The sequence below is a fragment of a genome, unplaced genomic scaffold (genome assembly GCF_019419815.1).
Source record: "Pyrus x bretschneideri cultivar Hongxiangsu unplaced genomic scaffold, Pyrus_bretschneideri_v1 Contig18, whole genome shotgun sequence".
In the NCBI taxonomy this organism is placed as follows: Eukaryota; Viridiplantae; Streptophyta; class Magnoliopsida; order Rosales; family Rosaceae; genus Pyrus; species Pyrus x bretschneideri.
In genome coordinates this window covers 4,315,517-4,332,157 of record NW_025999479.1, presented here as the reverse complement: position 1 = coordinate 4,332,157, position 16,641 = coordinate 4,315,517, and the positions used below count along the sequence as shown (strand labels likewise).

The window sequence follows — 16,641 nt, the reverse complement described above, 5'->3', positions numbered from 1 at the left end:
AAAAGCCATAAGATGCATCCAAGTGTAGTGGGAGAAATCATCCACAATAGTTAAAAAAATAACAGGCACTGAAATGTGAATGAGTGCGATGGGGACCCCAAATGTCACGATGTATGAGATCAAAAGGCGCATGTGTTGAAATTAAACTTAAATTGAAAGGTAAACGAGTTTGTTTTGCCATTGGGCAAATTTCACAATGCTTATTAGGATGAAAGGAAACATTTAGTGGCTTGATTGCCTTACCATGGAACTTGTGCCCTGGTGGAAAGTTGATAATGTAGAAGCAACGATCAACTGTGTGTGTATCACCATCACAGTATGTGCAAAGAAAAGATTTCCTTTTTGGTCTTGTGATTTTGCTAGCTGCTTACTTCCTGTGTTATTTGTGTGTTTTGTCACGTTCATAGCATGAATAGTTACGTCACAAGCATCATCAAGTTGCTGCTATTTTTCTTTTTAGAGTAGAAGGGAGTAGATTTTTCTGATATTTGGAAGTGGCTGCATCAAAAGGATTTGTCCATGAACAGCAGAATATGTGTCATTCAATCCTATGAGGAACTGGACCTTTCAAAAATCTTCTTCAACCCTTCATAAGTACATGAAGGTAGAGGGTTGTACGATCCCAGTTCGTCCCAAAAGGACTTAAGTGTTGTGTAGTAGGCTGCTATGGACTGTTGTTGTTGACAATGTTTAACGATCCCTCATTTGAGTTTGAAAATATGGGAAAGATTACCTTATGAGAACCAATCTTGAAGGTCTGACCAGACCTTAGAGGCTGTATTGGAAAAGATCACAATATTGTTCATGGTCAGGCTAACTGAGTTGAGGATCCATGATTTCACAATCTGATTGCATATTCTCCAAGCTCCAAATTTGGGATCATCCTCTGACGGCGCTTTGATTGAGTCATCGACAAAGCTGAGTTTGTTCTTGGCCTCAAGAGAAATCATCATGGCATGACTCCACATCACGTAGTTGTCACCATCCAAGAGTTGAGTGACAAGAGAATGCCCAGTGTGGTTTGAGTGGTGAATATAATAGGATCATTGAAATCCATATCCTCTATAGGCAAGGTGATGGTGGTTGACTTCTTTGGTGGAGTTTCAGACATGATGGTCGATGATATTAACGAAAGCAAAAGTGAGCAATATTAGGCACCAGGATGGCGCTCTTGTACCATAAAGAAATTGATAATGAAGAAAAAGATTTCTTGTATATTTCTATGTATATATACAACTTGTTTACAACACTTATATAGGAATACATTTAGCTTAAAAAAAAAAAGGAAACTAGTAGACAAATAGCAAACTTTAAGACCTAATTACCACAGTTTGATTTGTTCTCTGATCCACAAATCAAGCTTTGATTCACGTTGACTTTGATTTCTAACAAGGCCTTCACCCAACCATCATGTCAACGTCAGTTATCAGCTTTAATACCTTATTTTCTTTCTTTTTTTGACCATCAAACCAGAATTATTATGATCTCACCACGAACACCAAATGCTAGGGTTTGGGGACATGTTTCATTTATTACTTTGCTATTTTTGTTTGTTTTATTGATTCACTCTTTCCTCGTATTATATTGATTTTTAGCTAAGTTAACGATTTTTAGCTAGGTTAACAAAAGACATAATCGTACAAGCTTTGGTTAAGTAATATACATACAAAAAGCCTTGAAACAAAGGGATTCTCATTTTTTTATAGGAAAACTAACGAAAAGTAAAAAAAAAAACTTTAGTTTTAATAAAAAATGACAAATAAAGGTGTGGTGAATAGTACCAAAGAAAGTTAAAACTGTGATTTTTCGTTAAAAGTAAACCATACCCGGAGTGTTTCATTAAAACTCCCTTTTTTTTTTTTTTTAATGGCAATGACAATTTTTTTTTTTAAAAAAAAAAAAATAGGAATTAGTTATGGAGCTCATACCACATCGAACTTCAACGATCCAAATCGTCTTTTTTTTTTTAGTTAAGTTAACAATCGACATAATCATACAAGCTTTGGTTAATTAACAGACACACATACATACATACATACATACATACATACATACATACATACATCAAATATTAGTTTTTGCTTTGTGTTTCGGTGTTTGTGTCTCAGCACTCTGGCCTTTTTTTGAAGTAGCAGAAATGACAACATCCATAATCCGAAAGCAGGATTCTCAAATTCTCAAAAGTACAATAAATACATATAATTTCTTATCCAATCTGGAATTCAATTCTCTCTAAAAGCCCTTGCATCTTTGAATTGATCACGTAAGACTCCACCTTTGTGAGTATGAATTTTACATCGGAGAAGTTAAACTACTTTTTGTATTACCAATTGATTTATGATCAAACCTCAACCTCTTTCATTGCTGCATGAACATAAAACATGAATATTTGCTTGATTGACTCCTTAAATATAAAGAATCGTTATTCTCAATCTTTCGGATCGCATAATATAGTGCATATAAAGAGTAACAAAAACGCGATTTTTATTTCGGCCGAAAGTTTTCTGGGCCTAACTTTGAACGTCCAAAGCTCCAAAAGACGGTCCGTAAAATTAATGAGCATAAATTGATAGGAATAGCGGATATATAAGATGATGATTTACAACTGTATGAATCTACTAAATTGAAGTTTGACCAGATTCCAAATATACGTATATGGACCACAGTGCAGCTTTAATCTGACGTTAGGGTTCCACCAAAACAAGCAAAGTATCTTCAAACGAACTCGTCATCTAGGGAAGCTTGGCTCTTATTTCGCAAACAAATTAAAACAAAACTTCCAACTAAACTTCATCTTTTTCTTTGTATCTATTGGTTTTGCTGGTAATCTTGAAACATCAAACCCTAAAAATAGTCGAACAAGTAAAAGGACCCAGGCTTTGAAAACAGAATTTGGTCCAACTGGAAAACTAAGCTCAACCGTGACTTAAGGGTTCGGTCACGGGATTCAATCCGTGGCTTTGCTTACGCAGAAGCCATGGATATCATACATCATTACATATACTCAGTACGTAGCCACAAATACCTTACATCAGGCCCCTTTATTTGTTAATTATCTGAGTTAGTTTCCATCGTTACATTTACTTAAACACTAATGGGGTTAATTACTAGAGATTCTTGGAAGGAATCATATAATTAAATATTTTATCAACCAACAGGTGAATGGAGTAAGATTCTCTCCCCTCCTATTCCCATCTCCTTCCCTTCCCTCCTTTCGCAGATTATTTTTTGTCTTATTGTCTTTATAAAAAAATCAATATTAGATATTGACATGGCTAAACTGTAACCGTTCAAATAGAAGATGAGGGAAAAAGAGAGAGATTAGGAGGGGAAAGATCCTCCTTCCGGATGAATATACATGGTAGAAGTTGTGGTAGGTGCAGACAAAAGATGTGTCCTTCTTTTTTACATTTATTTTTGCTGCTAGAGTGCCCACATGTTCCCTTCGAAGCAGATTATTGAAACTTGGAAACAAAGAGAGAAGCAGAAGAAATTAATGAAAAAAATAGTAACTAATATATCCGCTGCAGAGAGACCAAGCTTTGGATCTATCGATCATCGACTGAACCCCTCCACATTTTGGTTTTGAGTTGATTTCCATGAAAACAAAAACTAGTGTTTCACTATCTGATTATATCTACAATTCCCAAGAGAAAACAAAAACAGTAAGAAACATATAGCTCTGTGTGTGTGTGTGATAATTAATTGTCGAAAGAAAAAATTCAAATAATTAAATATAACTTTGAGGTCTTAGTTTGTTTCCTTCCCAAGGTGACCCCATCATCATCATCATCTGGGTTTTACCTTCTACTACAGCAGACAAGTTCCCTCATATGATTACATGGATCAATGTGTATAAAATACTCTTTCATTTAAAAATAAATTTTCATGGAAATTAAAAGAAAAAAGAAATTCATCGTTCATGTAAGTATTATATAATATTTATTTATTTATTTATTCATTCTGCAGCAGTACAGATGATGACCGCAAAAGTAAATGCAATGTAGCAAGAAACAGCAAAGAGTACTACTTGGTAGAGAGAGAGAGAGAGAGAGAGAGAGAGAGAGAGAGAGAATTGAAGGGGAAAAGGAAGGAAATAGAAAGCATTCATCGGATATAGGTATATGTAGGTATGAATAAAGAGAAAAAGTTTTGCATTGCATTGCAGTCAATGAAGAACATCCATACAATCATACAATTAATGCTTCTCAACATATACTAATACCAATACAGAAAGTCTGATTCGTGGACCAAAACGGAAAGGTTTGGGGGATTGAATAATTGATGAGAAGAGAAGAAAAAGCAGCAGCATAGACACACTGCAGAAATGTACAAACATGTGGAGAAAAGATGGGCATGATCGATAGTCATTAAATCAAACAGGAAAATGCAAAAATCCATCACACACGCTCGATTGATCCTCCCTTCCACCAACTCATCACACACATACTAATTGCGGAGAGAGCTACAAGTCATCACACACAAATTGCGGAGAACAATATGCATGGAACAGGTTTACAAGCACGTGACATTGCAATCCTGCAATGCAATATTGTCATATAGAAATAAACTTACAAATGAAATTGTATTATATTGGACCACACGACGTCATGGTGCAAGTTCTTCTCTAATTTGTAAAATCAACAAACATTGATATGATCTTGATCAGCATTCGCAGCTAAAGATTGCAAACTCAACAAACATTGATAATGTCAACCCATTTGGTGGCTAGATGAACAAATTAAGATAAATATTTTACATGCAGCACTGATAAAATGTTCAAATTAATGGGCCACATTTATCTAAATCAAGTGTTCAAATAACACCGGCTAGCTACTGGATCAATTAAACTAAACGAAACCCTAGCTAATAAGCTAAAACACTAAAATCCGGAGAAAGTAGTAGAGTTTTACTCAACAAAGTCAGCTGCAGGCACAGTGATCCAGAAGAAGAATGCCCCGTAACTGATAAAATCCTACTACCACATGGTAGCTAGCTTGCTAGCAACCAAGTCACGATGTTGTCCTAAATTATGATAAATACAAAACATCAGAAGAGATCAAACGACGACGTCGATGATGACGACGATGTACTTGTTGAGGGTTGTTGTTCATGTTCATTGTTTGGTTTTGGGGGTTTGTTTTGTTTCGAGCTTAAGTTATAAGCACATAAGCTTAAGAGCTTAGCTAGGGTTTCTTACCCAGAGTGTGTTTGTTGTTATGCATCCAAACCTTGAGCACGTGGCGCTTCACCCCGGTCTCGTTACAGAACTGCTGAACTGCCGGTTCGTCCTGCTTCTGAATCCTCCACCCGAGCCGCTCCGCCAAGCTCAACATCCTCTCCTTCTGCTCCTGACTAAACTTTGTCCGAAACCTCTTCTTCCCAGATGACGCCGTTCCCATTCCCATTCCCAAACCCCCACTCCCTCCGCCACCGCCACCGCCTCCGCTGGGATTTGACACGTCGTCATCCTGCTCCTGCCCCCCGCTGTAGGTCCCTCCCCCTCCCGAAGTAGACGGCAAAGCCAGCGGCCTGTGGTGCGCCGCCACGTGGAGGTAACCAGCTGGAGTCCGGTAGTACGGTGAGAACTGCGGGTGGTGTTGCTGCCCGTGGTGTGGCACCAGCTGCCCGTATGCGTCGGTTATGACTCCGAGACCGTGTCCGGCCGGGTCGCCCTCCTTTCGGTGGAAGTTCCGATGGCAGTTGCAGGCGGCGCACTTGAGCGCGTCGAGGGTGCCGTCCGGGCCGGCAGCCAGGAACTCGCAGCACCCGTCCAGCGCGTGGCCTCCAATCCCCACCGCGTGGTTCTTCAAGCACTCCCGGTACCTCACAGCCTTCCTCGGTTGCTGCTGCTGCTCAGACGCCGCCGCCGCTGCAGCTGCCGCTGCTAGCGCCAAACCATCTGGTCCAGAACTCGACATTTTGACTCGGCCTCCGGCTGAGTTGCCGAGCGAGTCGTAACTAGCCGCCATCTCCATCTCCTCCTCGTGCTCCTCTTGATCCTCAAACTCCATCTCAATTAATTAATATATATTGATTAAAATTAGAGAAAAACGGAAAAACCCCACCAATTAATGAAAGAGAATCAACCCAGAAAGAAGAAGATAAAGAGGGGGCTGAGTGAGTTTAGAGAGAGAGAGAGAGAGAGAGAGAGAGAGAGAGAGAGAGAGAGTGAGAGTGTGTGTGTGTCAGGTGTAAATTTTTGTATAAACTCAGTCCCTCACTACCTCTCCCTGGAAACAAAATAGCTTGTCTCCCTGAAAGCCCTTGATATACTTTCCCATTTCCTACTCCCAACCGACTACTCCCGGTTGAACCGGTCACTCTCACCTTTCACCCTCCGTTTTTACACCGCGCGGTAAGTTTCAGAGAGCTGTGGGGGAGTGTCAGACAGACCACCGCTGCCCGTACGCGTCGTTTATACTCTGGAAATAAAAACAAGAGAATTATTTAATTGTATATTTATTTCCTTCGTTCAAAAGTGTCCCACGCGCTGAAGCCGGGATGGTGGTGCTGGGCATATTCCAGCAGAAAGAGAGGTGGAGGCGCGTGGGGTGTCGCATACGGGGGAGAGAGGGTGGGGGATTGTCGACATTTATGGCAGCTGGGCTACGTGCGCTCGTTTCCGACATGCGTGACGCGCTTATTGGCGTCAAAATTTTGCATTTTATATTGGATTTTTTTCATGTGTTTCTGTCTGAGAAAAGAGAGCAAAATATTGGGAGGGTGTTTTTGTAACAAAAAACACTACACTAGAATACTACTCTTCGTCTTTGGTTTGGTGTGTTGAACTTGTACCCTTTTGGTTCCACAAGACCTGTCACCAACCAATTTCTAAAGGGAAATAATGTTTGTCTTAGAAAAGGAGGGGCATTCTTTTTATCTCATATTTTCCCCTTCCCATCCCAATGCATAAGTTTTTACACACACACGGCCTAATTGGTAAGCTTCTGTTTTTTTTTTTTTTTTTTTTTTGGGTCAAACAAACTTTCATTAAAAACAAGGCCAAAAGCACCAAACCACGAAAACACAAAAAAGGCAGGCAGGCCACACAAACAACCGAGGCCCCCAAAAGACAAACAAACATAAGACACTACAATGAAATAGAAAATAAAAGGGGAAAGGCGACAACGACTATGAAGACAAAAGGGGGGGGGTGGGGGTGGAGCAAGGCAGCCCATCACTAGACAGCATGAATATTAGAGAAGATGGGGGTCTTTTGACCCAATTTTTCAGGCACGTCTTCTTCACAGTTAGTGAGGTGACCAGGTTGACCATATAGTTAGCTTGTCGTGCAGCCCGCACCCATTTGTGGTGCTGGAGGAGACTCTTCAGTCGAATTAGGCTAACTGCAGGGAAAATACACCTATGGTGGTGACTTCAATCTAGTGTTGATACAGTCGATTACCTCCTTAGAATCAGACTAAAAAAATAACTTTCACGTAGTCTTGTTGAACTGTAAAATTGAGAGCATGTACCACAGCTTGAGCATGGATCTAATCTAAGCGAAAGATTTGTAGGAAGCTCACACATAAGAAACTTTTGATTGGAACGCTGCTGACAACCTGCTCCTCGAAAGCATGGATCTCATCTAACTCGTGATACAACAAACCAAGGAATAATGAGGTTAATGGAACTACGTGACCCCGCATAATCACAAGAGTCAAAGGAATCATGCATCTATGTCCTTACAAACATATCATAGCTTCGAACCTGCAGTTTGATTCCTAGAATTTATACCATAAATGTTTAATCCATTTGTTGAAATGAATGGCCTTACTTGGGGAAGGAGGGGCTTTATTCTGCAGCACTTTGAATATCTTAGCATCAGCGACAGGTATAGCAGAAGGGATCTATGCTCCCCGAGATAGGAAAATGCATAATGTTGGCCACGTCCTCCAAGGTAGGGGTGAATTCGCCTAAGCACAGACGAAGGTGTGGGCTTCTATGTTCCAGGGTCTAACCACATGCCTGAAGAAGTCTAGTTCCACACGGATTACCTACTTCGTTGTCAAGAAGGTAGAGTCCAATACCTTTTTCCTCTTCAAGACCTCACACTAATTCGAGAATCCAAGCTCGACGTCTACCCACTCAGCCCAGCCGGTAGCTTCACCGCACGAGAAGTCGAAATGAATACGGATCGCAAGAAGCATCACACTCTCTATCTAGCAGCATGAAATACATCTAGGATTGATAAGAGGCGCCAACTCCAAGGAAGACTCATCCTCCTTAAAGCTTTATTTTGAGGACCAAGGGGAGGAGGTGGCTCTACTGTAGTCAAGCACTTTGAGGATTCCAAAGTCATGGTTCGCCTATAGGACACAAACGTCAAACTATTAAATGCTGCAATCCACCAAGCCATGTAAGATAAGGCACTTAAACATATGGAAGAGAAGCACAACAGGGCAAAAGGTGAGACTCTAGCCTAGGAAGACAAGCAAATATGCCTAGAGGAAAGCATAATCTTTAGAAACTCAAACATACACATGCAAAAGCCTAAGACTTTAACATAGGACTAGCCTCCCAACATGCTATCACACAGAATGTGCCCATGCCATGCCAACCAGCCACAAAATATAGAAAATCTAGCCGAGAAAAGCATGTTATATGAAGATCTAAGCCAAACAATACAATCAATTAATCATGTTTGATTATACACCAACAAGTAATCAAGCGGGGCTAAGTGATAATTGCACAATATGCATGACAAACAAGAAGAAGTCTACAAAGGCAAGCATGCAAAGTTTCAAAATTGAAAACTGCTAAGGAATATGAATTATATTTCGTGCGGAAAAATCATACCCCTCACCTACAAAACCCTAAAGTGTTCCAAGTGTGCAAGGAGAAAATGGGCAGGAATGCGTTCAAAATCCACCACGAAAGCCTTCAAGAAAATACGAAAAGAAAAAGGTAAAATTTTTCCTCACCTGAAAAGAGCTCGGCACAAAAGATGGCAAAACACAAGCAAAGCACACAAGAAGTCCAGAACGTAGAGGATGCTGAGCAATACAGGAAGAAAGATGAAGCATAGAGGAATTTGAAAAGAAGAAGAAAAAAAAAAAAAAGGAGTTGGATAAGAAAAGAAGAAGGAATGACAAATTAAATGCCTGTCTTAGAGAGATGGGAAGTTTAAAATGATTACCATAAAAAGGTAAGCGAATACCCAGCCTTTCCTTTAGATGATGAGACATGCACGGGAAACAAGGGCGCACATTGTCATGACACCATTTGTAGCAACGCGGGAAAGGGAAAAGTCCCATTAGAAAGACTATCTTTAAAATATTCATTTGGGCCTGGGTTTGATTGCTTAGGCTATTCAAGATTTTTCATAGCCCAAACAATCAAGGGGATAATGTTGAGGCCCAAAAATGTCATGAGCAAGGCCAATTGCCATGAGAGCCCCAAGTCAAACCGAAACACATGCAAATGTGCGGGATCAAGGAAGGATTATATTCACGACCATGCCATGCTATGGTAATTAGGTCAGACATTTATATAAATCATGTCATGCCTATACCTATTTGTCACGCTAAAATAAGCCCAAGTCACATGCTCAAGGCTTGTCAAGTGCATTGTAGCGTGCATGGTTACGGGAGTTTATGGGGCCATGTGGAGTCAAGATTATAAAGAACTTTAGGATGCTTGGGGGGGGGGGGGCAAAAATCAAAGCCCATAACCTTTGTAGCCCACATAGGCAAGCATTAAGAGAGAACATGCTTAGTTTACCCATTTTCTTAGCAAGCTAACCAATCCAATCAGAAAAGAACCAATTCCTAACACTAGGCTCATGTGAAACCCCCAGCAAAGCAGACATTTAATGAAGAAAGAGGCTAACTTTACCTTCCCAACTCATAAAAAGTTCAACACGCGAAAGCCATGAGACGTGCTACCAAAAGTAACGCTTGTGGAAAGTTGACCTAGAAAACAGTGCCTTGGGAAGGAGACATGATGTAGATTTCATGGGTTGGCAACACCTAGCCATCTTGCACCCAAATAGAGGGTAGCATAAGAACTAGGGAGAAAAGGGAGAAAGAAATAAGCCATAACTAAAGATTCCTTGGGAATGAATCATTCAACTACAAATATAGGTCAATAACTTTAGAGAGTGATCCCAATCCCCCAGCATAACATAGACAACCAAAGAAACCTAGGAGGCATTACTCTACAACCTTAGTATTTCCCATGACCTCCCTTTGAGTATTCGAGCCATCGTAAGCCTTGTTACCACCCTAGGGAATCCAGATTATTCAATAGAGAACACCATACAACCACTCAATCTTTCTCTCTTTCATGCAAAAACTGATGAACTTCTTAGTATTCATAGAACGCTTCTCTTAATCAAGCCATTATTTGTTTAATCATGCTAATCTTCGAGTCATTGATCTAACCGGAATATTTCCTAAGGCAAGCTAACTCTTTCCAGATATTCAAGACTTGGTACGAAATCGAACCAAGGGAGATAAGAGGACATTCTCCAAGCCGAAGTCCACCTTGACCTAAAAATCCCCTAACATCGTTTTTGGTGAAAATGTTTTGGAACCAATCATTTAGTCAAATGTCAAATGAATTATGAAAAATCACTTTTTTCACTTCATGCAAAATGCACATGTAATAAGTCCAATTTTTTGAACTACTATTAAGAACAGTCCACTTTTTATTTCTTTTTTTTTTTTTTAACAATAGTCCACTTTTTAAAATAAGTCGAATGATTAGGAATTCCTTATTGATACTAACATGTCAAATTTACCCCTAAAATGACTATTAAAGTAATCAATTCCTAAAATTTTGGCTGATTTATTTGTATTGAATTTGTGATTAATAAGGACTTTTTTACGTTTTAATAAAAAGGATAATATTAGGGAGATTAAATTTTTAAACCAAATTTATAAGCTAAATGATGTGTCATCAATAACAAATAATTACCTTAACCGACACTTGATTAATAATCCAATCATCAACAATCACATTATTTGGTTTACACAATTTAATTTAAAATTTTGGTATTCCTTGTTAACCTTGTAGATGAAGTTCTATAACATTCCTGAGAGAAGAATTCGAGAGCTTTGACAGAGAAAGAAGAGAGAGAAGTAAAACTGTATCAAAATGTATTTCTTCTTATTTTTCTTAATGTGTAAGCAACTGTACTTGAGTATTTATACAACAAACACAACAGACTACAAAACTAACAACTACTCTTAATCCTTTGACACTTGTCATCATCTAACCTATTTACTTAATATGTCTAACATCCTCTCTCAATCTCATGCTTAGAGAATCCTAGCAAGAGATTGTTACAATGTATACAAAACAAAGTGGAACTTAATCCTTTTGTCAGAATGTCGGCAAACTGCTCCTGAGATGAAACAAACTGTACATTAAACTGATGATTGGCAACTTTCTCTCCCTGACAAAGTGTACATCGATCTCAATATGTTTTGTTCTTTGATGCTGAATAGGATTGAATGACAACGCTATAACAGAAAGATTATCACAAAACAAAATAAGAGGAGGCAGTAATGGAATATGCAGAAAAACCAGAAGTTGTTTAATCCAATCTAGCTCAGCGGCAGTGGATGACAGTGCCCGATACTCAGCTTCAGTAGAAGATTGAGAAACTGTCTGTTGTTTCTTGGAAGACCAAGAAATAGGATTATTACCCAAAAATATCACTAAACCAGTGGTTGACCTTCGGTCATTAGGGTTACTAGCCCAATCAGCATAACTAAATGCCTTCAAACTTAGATCACCTCTAGTATAAGTAATGCCAAAGTTCATGGTACCCTTCAAATACCTCAGTATTCTCTTCACAGCAGTGAAGTGAACATTCATTGGTGTCTGCATAAACTGACACACTTGATGAACTGAGAAGGCAATATCGGGCCTAGTGAAAGTAATGTATTGTAAAACACCTACAACACTTCTATATAACATTGGATTATTGTAAGGATCACCATCATTCTTAAGCAACCTATTGTAAGGAAGACAGGGAGTATCACAAGCCTTAGAATCAAGCATCTCAGTTTTGTTTAATAAGTCTTAAACATACTTCTGTTGGGAAAGAAATAAACCATTGGCAGTCTTGGTAATTTGTATTCCCAGGAAATAATGCAAAGAACCTAAATCCCTGATATCAAACTCAGTAGTCAATGCTGAAATCACTTGTGAGATAACTGTGGAATCATTGCCAGTTACTATTATTTCATCGACATAAAGTAAGAGAACTACAATATCAGAACCAATAACTTTCACAAAGAGAGATGAATCTGAATATGTATTTTGGAACCCCAATTTTGGAAGCAATGCAGTGTACTTCTCATTCCAAGCCCTTGAGGCTTGTTTCAAACCATAAAGTGATTTTTGAAGCCTACAGACCAAATAAGGATGTAATGGATCCTTAAAGCTAGGTGGTTGGCCATATAAACTTCTTCCTGCAAAATGCCATCTAAAAATGCATTTTTCACATCCAGTTGCCTTAAAGGCCAATCAAAGTGAGCAGCTAATGGCAAAACCATTCTTACTGTTGTAGGCTTAACTAACGAACTAAATGTCTCAGTATAGGTTATTGACTAAAGCCCTTGGCCACCAATCTAGCTTTATGCCTTGCAATAGAACCATCAACATGTCTTTTTATCTTGAACACCTACTTACAACCCACAAGTTCTTGTTTACAGGTAGATCCACCAAACTCCAAGTACCTTGTGTATGTAATGCTGCAATTTCTTCCTTCATAACATTGAACCAAAGGGGACACTTAAGAGCAGACTTATATTTAGCTAGTTCTATGACTGATAAATCAACTGAAGAAGATGTAGATAATGCAAACAAAAGAGCTTTCTTCTTAATAATGCCACTATTACTCCTGGTTTGCCTAGGGTGGAGATTGAGTGGTGGAATATCTAACACCACTGGAAGAACCTCAGGACAATGATCAAGCACAACAGGAGGCCGAGAAGATACATGTACTGCATCAGTAATGGACCGAGAGGAAGCATTAGTAAAAGTGGCTGGAGAAGGTGTAGGTTAGGGTTGAGAATGGAACTGAACATTAGTAGATGTTGTAGGGGAACTAGGGGAATGAGATGAGGCTGGGGAAGATGATGAAATCTCTGCAAGCACATGACCTATTGAATTTGGACTTGATAATGAAGATGGCACTATTATATCATTGGGAGTCACAAAAGGAACAAGACATGATACAGGTTCAAGATGTATAAGTGGAGATAAGATTTGTGATTTTGGAAGAGTTAATAAGTCTTTATAGGGAAACTCTTGTTCAAAGAAAACAACATGTCTAGAAATATACACTTTCTTGTGAAGTACATCATAACAAATATACCCTTTGTGTTTTGAAGCATATCCCAAAAAAACACATGTAATGGTTTTAGCTTGTAACTTTGTGGTATTATATGGCTTAAGGATAGGGTAACAGGTACAACCAAATATTTTAAGATGAGAGATAACAGGATCAATACCAAATAAACTATGAAATGGTGAGTTATTGGATAAAACAGGTGATGGAATTTTATTAATAAGATATATGGTTGTTTGACATGCAAAAGACCAAAACTGAGAATGTAGCCTTGCTGTTTGAAGTAAAGTAATTGTAGTTTCAATAATGTGCCTATGTTTCCTCTCAGCTAAACCATTATGTTCAGGGGTGCAAGGACAAGATTTATGATGTGAGATCCCTTTGTTTAAAAGAAAGGTTTGAAGTTTATGAGAAATATAATCACCCCCCCCCCCCAAAAAAAAAAAAACTTTGCAGATCTTTAATGATTGTTGAAAACTGATTGAGGATAAAAGAATAAAAGGTAATGAAAGTGGCACAAAAATCAGATTTATTCACAAAATCTGGTACATTCATCTACAAATGTAACATAGTATTTGAAGCCATCAATTGGCAAACAAGGTGCAGGACCCTAAAGATCACTATGCACCACCTCAAAAGGTTTTACAAACTTATTAACATTGACTGGAAAAGGTATTTTACAAAACTTTCCTTCTAAACAACTTTGACACATAACAGGTGAAGAATCCTTAGTACAGGATAAGTTGGCTTTATTCAACATTAAGGTAACAATGGGATTAGAAGGGTGAACTAATCTTTGGTGCCAAATTGAAGAATTAACTAGCTGCCCAAGAAGTGCTTTAGCTTGGTGAATTGGTTTGGTAACCCCAAGATTGGAAGTGGCAAGAAATGCAATGGGGTAGAGTCCATTACTGCACAACCCTTTGAATAGTATCCTCTATGTGGCCTTGTCCTGAATCCAGAAAGCAAATGCATAAAAAATGAGCCAACAATTATTGTCAAGGCAAATTTTGTGCAGTGACAACAAATTTTGAGTTAACTAAGGAACATATAACACAGAGTTTAGTTTAATAGGCTGAACAAAATTCAACTTAAGTGTAGTATTGCCAACATGACATACACACAAACATTCACCATTGGCTGTTTGAATGACTTCATTAGAGGGATATGGAGATGCTAGAGCAAGATTACTCAAATCTGCAGTCATATGATTTGTTGCTCCCGAATCAGTAAGCCAAATTTGATGAGTAGACTGTGGAGTAGGCTAAGAGTGCTGAGAAAGAACGGTATGCATAGCTTGCATAGATTGTTGAGGAAATTGAGGAGATGCCACTGAAGACTGATAACCTTGTACTCCACTGAAAGGAGAAAATGAAGAAGATCTTTGTTGATATGAGGTTTCAGAACTAGAACCAATATAGTTAGGGCCTTTATCATTATGAAAACAAAGACATCATTATGAAAACAAAACCAAGTTGCATGATTTGTTTTACCACAGATTTAACACTAAGTTCTTGTGGGTGGTTTGGAAACACAAAAAGCTGCAGAATGACCCTCAGTGTTACATAACTGGCAAATAACCATTTGGGGAGCTGAAGAACTTGAAGAATAAAGGCCTGGTGGTTGACCAAGAACTTCAGGAGCTGGTGTAGGAAGAACATGTGTTTGAGATTGTCCATTTCCACCAGAGAATGACCCTTGTGATACTTGAGGGGAATTATTAGCAACCATTGGAGATATAAATGAAGCCTGAGTATTAGATTCAATTATAGTCTCTTCAGCAAGCAACTGAGACTTGAATTCCTTCATTGAGATCACATTTTCACGACCTATAATAACACACCTAAATGTGTTGTACTCAGCAGGTAAGCCATTAAGTGCAAGGATAACAATATCTTCATCAGCAAAAGGAACACCAGCAGCTGAGAAATAATCTCTTGCTTCTTTAATCTTTTGTAAGCATTGAGCAACTAAATCAGAACCTTTCTTGATTGTTTGAAGATTAGACTTAATTTGGAATATGCTAGTCCGAGAAATAGTAGAAAATTGTTCCTTTAAGCGAGTCCACAAATTCTGAGAACAAGTACTACCAATTGCACACAACATGGCTATAGGGGATAGAGTAGTAGTAATCAATTGCGTAAGAGCTCTGTCATGCATCATTCATATATGATACTCATCAGTTTCAACAGATGTGAATGAATTAGAAACTACCCTAAAATCTCCAGATTGAGGATTGAAGCGAGCAGGACGGATTCGTACCATCAACAAATCCCATAATCCCATTACTTTCAAGCAGTAATTGCATTTGAAAATTCCAATTACGATAATTCGAGTCATCAATTTTAACACTCACATATGTGAAAATTGATGAAATAACTGCAGTGATTGGAGACTGAAGAAGTTGTAATTAAGAAGCATTTACCATGATTGCAAATCAATAAGCTGCAAGTTCTGGAATTGAAGAAGAATTAGTGATCGGGAATTATAACAAATACTTGGTAGGCAAAGGACGAAGTCTCAGAGAATATGAAGAACAAATTCCGGAAGTTGATGAAACCCTAGAATCGCATAGAGAGAACTTGAAGTTGAAGTTTCCAAAAGACGATGAGCAGTAACACCGAGCATAGAGAAGACGAAGAAGAAGAGCTCTACACAGTAGCGGAAGCAGAAGGATCAGAGATCAAGTGTTAGCTATGGCAGCGATTGATACCATGTTAACCTTGTAGATGAAGTTCTATAACATTCCTGATATAGAAGAATTCAAGAGCTTTGACAGAGAAAGAAGAAAGAGAAGTAAAACTGTATCAAAATGTATTTCTTCTTATTTTTCTTAATGTGTGAGCAACTGTACTTGAGTATTTATACAACAAACACAACAGACTACAAAGCTAACAACTACTTTTAATCCTTTGACACTTGTCATCATCTAACCTATTTACTTAATATCTCTAACATTCCTAACATTACCATAAAAAACTTAATTTCTTAATTCTCGAATTAATTGCAAGAATTAGATCTTTCATGTTCTACTTCTCACTGCTAGGTTTCGCCTCATCACTTTTCTCCTCCTTTTTTCTTCTTTCTCATATTTGTATGTCATCTGCTTTGTTCTTAACTGTAGAAATTAATTTCACTTATCCATTTCCATTAGGTTAAGTCTGATTAAAGGGTTAAGTCTGATTAAAGCACTTTAACCAACCGAACAACTATGAGATAGGTTACTGTTATAATAACGGATAATATTTGGGTACTTACTAGTGAGTGAATATCTATTGATCTTGTCCAATGATAAAGTAACACATGTTTTATTGTTTAAAAAAAAAATAATG

General features: G+C 38.3%; 1 protein-coding gene across 2 annotated transcripts; it reads right to left on the bottom strand.

The window, feature by feature from the left end:
• Positions 1-4,137: 4,137 nt before the first annotated feature.
• LOC103933064 (zinc-finger homeodomain protein 1-like) lies at positions 4,138-6,246 on the bottom strand. 2 transcript variants are annotated; one of them, XM_048582054.1, is made up of 2 exons: positions 5,201-6,246; positions 4,138-4,539 (listed from the first exon to the last, which is right to left on the bottom strand). In XM_048582054.1, the coding sequence occupies exons 1-2, from the start codon at positions 6,012-6,014 to the stop codon at positions 4,466-4,468; spliced, it is 888 nt and encodes a 295-aa protein (XP_048438011.1). In that variant the 5' UTR covers positions 6,015-6,246; the 3' UTR covers positions 4,138-4,465. The 2 variants fall into 2 exon arrangements, with proteins under 2 accessions (XP_048438011.1, XP_048438012.1); XM_048582055.1 differs by lacking the exon at positions 4,138-4,539 and adding an exon at positions 4,708-5,025.
• Between the last annotated feature and the right edge of the window lie 10,395 nt (positions 6,247-16,641).